General features: G+C 36.3%; 1 protein-coding gene across 1 annotated transcript in view; it reads right to left on the bottom strand.

Annotated features, from left to right (window-relative positions):
* Nucleotides 1-803: 803 nt before the first annotated feature.
* The window catches only part of LOC311328636 (anti-Muellerian hormone type-2 receptor-like), a gene marked incomplete at both ends in the record, with an annotated part of 33,885 nt that continues 27,108 nt past the window's right edge, over nt 804-7,580 (bottom strand). The window contains 2 exons of the mRNA XM_084462578.1: nt 804-920; nt 1,827-1,963. Of these exons, the coding sequence (XP_084318704.1) occupies nt 804-920; nt 1,827-1,963 (254 nt within the window). The remainder of the gene's footprint in view (nt 921-1,826; nt 1,964-7,580) is intronic.

Consider the following 7,580-nt stretch of genomic DNA (forward strand, 5'->3'; position numbering starts at 1 on the left):
ATGTAATGCCTCATCCCAACATGGGCGGCAGCAGAGTAGACTAAACAAAGCGGAGAGCGCCGAATCGCCGGTGGAAGAAGACAGTCGATGCGCTGCAGATATTAGACATTTAAGTGTACAAATGTACCTTTTATTTGAAAGGTGGGGGACTACAAACTGTAGCGACCTCGGAGAAAAGGCTTTCATCTTTCCAACGATGTGTTTACTTTGGTAACGAAACGGTTTTGTCTGTAGACTCGGACGACCGGGCCGAGGAAGAGCTTTCATAGGTAAATTGCATTGAGAGTAACAGGGCGTTATCTGAGGATATCACCTGGACCAGGTCTATGCGATGTATTGCTTTAAACAAGTAGCCTACATATGGGTGCTGAAGCCCTCAAAAACGTTTCCCATCTACAAACGTTTATCCTGTGCATTCAATTAAGGTTAATTAACAACACGTGTCACATGGACCAGGCGCGTGGGAGAGAGAGCAGTCTGTTCATGTGTCACATGGACCAGGCGCGTGGAAGAGAGAGCAGTCTGTTCATGTGTCACATGGACCAGGCGCGTGGGAGAGAGAGCAGTCTGTTCACGTGTCACATGGACCAGGCGCGTGGGAGAGAGAGCAGTCTGTTCACGTGTCACAGGGACCAGGCGCGTGGAAGAGAGAGCAGTCTGTTCATGTGTCACATGGACCAGGCGCGTGGGAGAGAGAGCAGTCTGTTCATGTGTCACATGGACCAGGCGCGTGGAAGAGAGAGCAGTCTGATCACGTGTCACATGGACCAGGCGCGTGGGAGAGAGAGCAGTCTGTTCACGTGTCACATGGACCAGGCGCGTGGGAGAGAGAGCAGTCTGTTCATGGCGCACAGGGACGTCAGCCTGGCGTCCGCGTCATGGTCCCAGCAGTCTGTCACCATCTCCAGGAGCGCGACTCCCTAAGACAAATACACAGTATTCACTCATCAACGGGATACAAATGCAATGATGGACTATATTTACTATCTAGGCTACAATATATCTGCTAGTTAGGTATGACTACATTCACTATCTACAATATATCTGCTAGTTAGGTATGACTACATTCACTATCTACAATATATCTGCTAGTTAGGTATGACTACATTCACTATCTACACTATCTGCTAGTTATGCAGGAATATATTCACTACGTATAGCCTATGCTAGTTAGATGGGACGACATTCACTACAGTAGGCCAGGCCTATATCTGCCAGCTAGGTAGGACATTCACTATCTACACTTTATCTGCTAGTAAGACTACATTCACTATCTACAGTATCTGCTAGTTAGGATAGCATTCACTATCTACAGTATCTGCTAGTTAGGATAGCGTTCACTATCTACAGTATCTGCTAGTTAGGATAGCATTCACTATCTACATTATCTGCTAGTTAGGATAGCATAGCTGTAGTTAGGTTGGAATGCATTCACTACAGACTAACAGGCTATATCTGCCAGTTAGGTAGGACTACATTCACAATCTATAGTAGCCTATATCTGCTAGCTAGTTAGGTACTGTAGGACTACATTCACAATCTATAGTAGCCGATATGGGCTAATTAGGTAGGATTGCATTCACAATCTATAGTAGCCTATATCTGCTGGTTAGGTAGGACTGCATTCACAATCTATAGTAGCCTATATCTGCTGGTTAGGTAGGACTGATTAGGTAGGACTACATTCACTGCAGTAGATCTGCTAGTTATGTTGGACTACATTCCCCATCTGCAGTAGTTAGTCTGGTGGCCCCCCAGTAAGTAAAATAAGTAAAATACAATACAGTTAGATTAGTAAAGTGACAAATTCCAAGTAGAATGCCTACATGGAGGTCCTTCTCCCAGTGGTTGGGTATCGGAGGCCTCTGTCTCCTCTCGGCCACATGCAGGATGAGGTCCTCCAGGGTGGGACAGGCCCCCAGCTCAACCTCATAGGGCAACAGGTGCTCTGGCACAGCTCTGCCTGCAGGGGGAGACACACACTAGCCTTCTGGTCAACGCTCATATTAAGACACTACTAGATGATGACGAGAGAGAGAGAATCCATACAGAGTAATAACTTCACCAGAGATTGAGCTGGTCTTTACTTGGGTAGTACATACATAATGGTCTACCTATAATAGTTTACCTGTGTACAGCAGTTGCATAGTAGTTCAAATTCTGATTCTGTTTTTTATTTAGTAAGTTCAGTACAGTTGCACCTTCGGGGAATTTACCTTGGTCTGTTGGTGCATGACCATCATAATAATAAACATGGTGAACAAGACACCTGTTTACTGTGTAATAGCTGAAGTTGTGTAATAATTTCCCTGTGTAATAGTAGCTGTAAAGTAGTTAATCTGTGTATAGTAGCTGTAAAGTAGTTTATCTGTGTATACTAGCTGTAAAGTAGTTTATCTGTGTATAGTAGCTGTAAAATAGTTTATCTGTGTATACTAGCTGTAAAGTAGTTGGTGTATAGAAGCTGTAAAGTAGTTTCTGTGTATAGTAGCTGTAAAGTACTTTGTGTATAGAAGCTGTAAAGTAGTTTATCTGTGTTTAGTAGCTGTAAAGTAGTTTATCTGTGTATAGTAGCTGTAAAGTACTTTGTGTATAGAAGCTGTAAAGTAGTTCATCTGTGTATAGTAGCTGTAAAGTACTTTGTGTATAGAAGCTGTAAAGTAGTTTCTGTGTATAGAAGCTGTAAAGTAGTTTATCTGTGTATAGAAGCTGTAAAGTAGTTTGTGTATAGTAGCTGTAAAGTAGTTTATCTGTGTATAGTAGCTGTAAAGTAGTTTATCTGTGTATAGAAGCTGTAAAGTAGTTTGTGTATAGAAGCTGTAAAGTAGTTTGTGTATAGAAGCTGTAAAGTCGTTTGTGTATAGAAGCTGTAAAGTAGTTTGTGTATAGAAGCTGTAAAGTAGTCTGTGTATAGAAGCTGTAAAGTAGTTTGTGTATAGAAGCTGTAAAGTAGTTTGTGTATAGAAGCTGTAAAGTAGTTTGTGTATAGAAGCTGTAAAGTAGTTGTGTATAGAAGCTGTAAAGTAGTTTGTGTATAGAAGCTGTAAAGTAGTTTATCTGTGTATAGTAGCTGTAAAATAGTTTGTGTATAGAAGCTGTAAAGTAGTTTGTGTATAGTAGCTGTAAAGTAGTTTCTGTGTATACTAGCTGTAAAGTAGTTTGTGTATAGAAGCTGTAAAGTAGTTTCTGTGTATAGTAGCTGTAAAGTAGTTTGTGTATAGAAGCTGTAAAGTAGTTTCTGTGTATAGTAGCTGTAAAGTAGTCTGTGTATAGTAGCTGTAAAGTAGTTAATCTGTGTATAGAAGCTGTAAAGTAGTTTGTGTATAGAAGCTGTAAAGTAGTTTGTGTATAGAAGCTGTAAAGTAGTTTGTGTATAGAAGCTGTAAAGTAGTTTTTGTATAGAAGCTGTAAAGTAGTTTGTGTATAGAAGCTGTAAAGTAGTTTATCTGTGTATAGTAGCTGTAAAATAGTTTGTGTATAGAAGCTGTAAAGTAGTTTATCTGTGTATAGTAGCTGTAAAGTAGTTTGTGTGTATAGTAGCTGTAAAGTAGTTTGTGTATAGAAGCTGTAAAGTAGTTTCTGTGTATAGTAGCTGTAAAGTAGTTTGTGTATAGAAGCTGTAAAGTAGTTAATCTGTATACTAGCTGTAAAGTAGTTTATCTGTGTATAGTAGCTGTAAAGTAGTTTATCTGTGTATAGTAGCTGTAAAGTAGTTTGTGTATAGAAGCTGTAAAGTAGTTTATCTGTGTATAGTAGCTGTAAAGTAGTTTGTGTATAGAAGCTGTAAAGTAGTTTGTGTATAGAAGCTGTAAAGTAATTTATGTGTATAGAAGCTGTAAAGTAGTTTATCTGTGTATAGTAGCTGTAAAGTAGTTTGTGTATAGAAGCTGTAAAGTAGTTTGTGTATAGTAGCTGTAAAGTAGTTTGTGTATAGAAGCTGTAAAGTAGTTTGTGTATAGAAGCTGTAAAGTAATTTATGTGTATAGAAGCTGTAAAGTAGTTTGTGTATAGAAGCTGTAAAGTAGTTTATCTGTGTATAGTAGCTGTAAAGTAGTTTGTGTATAGAAGCTGTAAAGTAGTTCATGTGTATAGAAGCTGTAAAGTAGTTTGTGTATAGAAGCTGTAAAGTAATTTATGTGTATAGAAGCTGTAAAGTAGTTTGTGTATAGAAGCTGTAAAGTAGTTTATCTGTGTAAAGTAGCTGTAAAGTAGTTTGTGTATAGAAGCTGTAAAGTAGTTTGTGTATAGAAGCTGTAAAGTAGTTTGTGTATAGAAGCTGTAAAGTATTCTGTGTATACAAGCTGTAAAGTAGTTTGTGTATAGAAGCTGTAAAGTAGTTTGTGTATAGAAGCTGTAAAGTAGTCTGTGTATAGAAGCTGTAAAGTAGTTTGTGTATAGAAGCTGTAAAGTAGTCTGTGTATAGAAGCTGTAAAGTAGTTTGTGTATAGAAGCTGTAAAGTAGTTCATGTGTATAGAAGCTGTAAAGTAGTTTGTGTATAGAAGCTGTAAAGTAGTTCATGTGTATACTAGCTGTAAAGTAGTTTATCTGTGTATACTAGCTGTAAAGTAGTTCATGTGTATAGTAGCTGTAAAGTAGTTCATCTGTGTATAGTAGCTGTAAAGTACTTTGTGTATAGAAGCTGTAAAGTAGTTTCTGTGTATAGAAGCTGTAAAGTAGTTTATCTGTGTATAGAAGCTGTAAAGTAGTTTGTGTATAGTAGCTGTAAAGTAGTTTATCTGTGTATAGTAGCTGTAAAGTAGTTTATCTGTGTATAGAAGCTGTAAAGTAGTTTGTGTATAGAAGCTGTAAAGTAGTTTGTGTATAGAAGCTGTAAAGTAGTTTGTGTATAGAAGCTGTAAAGTAGTCTGTGTATAGAAGCTGTAAAGTAGTTTGTGTATAGAAGCTGTAAAGTAGTTTGTGTATAGAAGCTGTAAAGTAGTTTGTGTATAGAAGCTGTAAAGTAGTTTATCTGTGTATAGTAGCTGTAAAATAGTTTATGTGTATAGAAGCTGTAAAGTAGTTTGTGTATAGTAGCTGTAAAGTAGTTTCTGTGTATACTAGCTGTAAAGTAGTTTGTGTATAGAAGCTGTAAAGTAGTTTCTGTGTATAGTAGCTGTAAAGTAGTTTGTGTATAGAAGCTGTAAAGTAGTTTCTGTGTATAGTAGCTGTAAAGTAGTTTGTGTATAGAAGCTGTAAAGTAGTTTCTGTGTATAGTAGCTGTAAAGTAGTCTGTGTATAGTAGCTGTAAAGTAGTTTATCTGTGTATAGAAGCTGTAAAGTAGTTTGTGTATAGAAGCTGTAAAGTAGTTTGTGTATAGAAGCTGTAAAGTAGTTTGTGTATAGAAGCTGTAAAGTAGTTTGTGTATAGAAGCTGTAAAGTAGTTTGTGTATAGAAGCTGTAAAGTAGTTTGTGTATAGAAGCTGTAAAGTAGTCTGTGTATAGAAGCTGTAAAGTAGTTTGTGTATAGAAGCTGTAAAGTAGTTTGTGTATAGAAGCTGTAAAGTAGTTTGTGTATAGAAGCTGTAAAGTAGTTTGTGTATAGAAGCTGTAAAGTAGTTTGTGTATAGAAGCTGTAAAGTAGTTTGTGTATAGAAGCTGTAAAGTAGTTTGTGTATAGAAGCTGTAAAGTAGTTTGTGTATAGAAGCTGTAAAGTAGTTTCTGTGTATAGTAGCTGTAAAGTAGTTTGTGTATAGAAGCTGTAAAGTAGTTAATCTGTGTATACTAGCTGTAAAGTAGTTTATCTGTGTATAGTAGCTGTAAAGTAGTTTATCTGTGTATAGTAGCTGTAAAGTAGTTTGTGTATAGAAGCTGTAAAGTAGTTTATCTGTGTATAGTAGCTGTAAAGTAGTTTGTGTATAGAAGCTGTAAAGTAGTTTGTGTATAGAAGCTGTAAAGTAATTTATGTGTATAGAAGCTGTAAAGTAGTTTATCTGTATAGTAGCTGTAAAGTAGTTTGTGTATAGAAGCTGTAAAGTAGTTTGTGTATAGAAGCTGTAAAGTAATTTATGTGTATAGAAGCTGTAAAGTAGTTTATCTGTGTATAGTAGCTGTAAAGTAGTTTGTGTATAGAAGCTGTAAAGTAGTTTGTGTATAGTAGCTGTAAAGTAGTTTGTGTATAGAAGCTGTAAAGTAGTTTGTGTATAGAAGCTGTAAAGTAATTTATGTGTATAGAAGCTGTAAAGTAGTTTGTGTATAGAAGCTGTAAAGTAGTTTATCTGTGTATAGTAGCTGTAAAGTAGTTTGTGTATAGAAGCTGTAAAGTAGTTCATGTGTATAGAAGCTGTAAAGTAGTTTGTGTATAGAAGCTGTAAAGTAGTTTGTGTATAGAAGCTGTAAAGTAGTCTGTGTATAGAAGCTGTAAAGTAGTTTGTGTATAGAAGCTGTAAAGTAGTTTGTGTATAGAAGCTGTAAAGTAGTTTGTGTATAGAAGCTGTAAAGTAGTCTGTGTATAGAAGCTGTAAAGTAGTTTGTGTATAGAAGCTGTAAAGTAGTCTGTGTATAGAAGCTGTAAAGTAGTTTGTGTATTGAAGCTGTAAAGTAGTTCATGTGTATAGAAGCTGTAAAGTAGTTTGTGTATAGAAGCTGTAAAGTAGTTCATGTGTATACTAGCTGTAAAGTAGTTTATCTGTGTATACTAGCTGTAAAGTAGTTCATGTGTATAGTAGCTGTAAAGTAGTTTCTGTGTATAGAAGCTGTAAAGTAGTTCATGTGTATAGAAGCTGTAAAGTAGTTCATGTGTATAGAAGCTGTAAAGTAGTTCATGTGTATAGAAGCTGTAAAGTAGTTCATGTGTATAGTAGCTGTAAAGTAGTTTGTGTATAGAAGCTGTAAAGTAGTTCATGTGTATAGAAGCTGTAAAGTAGTTTATGTGTATAGAAGCTGTAAAGTAGTTCATGTGTATACTAGCTGTAAAGTAGTTTATCTGTGTATAGAAGCTGTAAAGTAGTTCATGTGTATACTAGCTGTAAAGTAGTTTATATGTGTATAGAAGCTGTAAAGTAGTTCATGTGTATAGAAGCTGTAAAGTAGTTCATGTGTATACTAGCTGTAAAGTAGTTCATGTGTATAGTAGCTGTAAAGTAGTTCATGTGTATACTAGCTGTAAAGTAGTTTATGTGTGTATACTAGCTGTAAAGTAGTTCATGTGTATACTAGCTGTACATGGCGAGCACGGAGAGGCTCAGGAAGAGCTTCTTCCCTCAAGCCATTCGGCACCTGAATAACTCTACAACATCTAGTGTACATAGAATATCTAGTGTACATAACATAACCACATAGAATATCTAGTGTACATAACATAACCACATAGAATATCTAGTGTACATAACATAACCACATGCAAATGTCAATATACCCCCCCATCCATATACAACATGTACATAATCCATCCAGACCGGTGTCTAAGTTAGTTATCTCTATCTGTATACTGTATAGAAATTGTATTTATACTGCAATTTGTAAATTTGTAACTTGAATTGAGTATTGAAGTTTTATCTGTATTGAGGATAATCTTTGAGCCGGCAGCAACATTTCACTGTATCTGTACATTACACGTGACAAATAAAGAAATCTGGAAT

This window comes from Borostomias antarcticus (genome assembly GCF_949987555.1).
Source record: "Borostomias antarcticus genome assembly, contig: scaffold_136, whole genome shotgun sequence".
Taxonomy (NCBI): Eukaryota; Metazoa; Chordata; class Actinopteri; order Stomiiformes; family Stomiidae; genus Borostomias; species Borostomias antarcticus.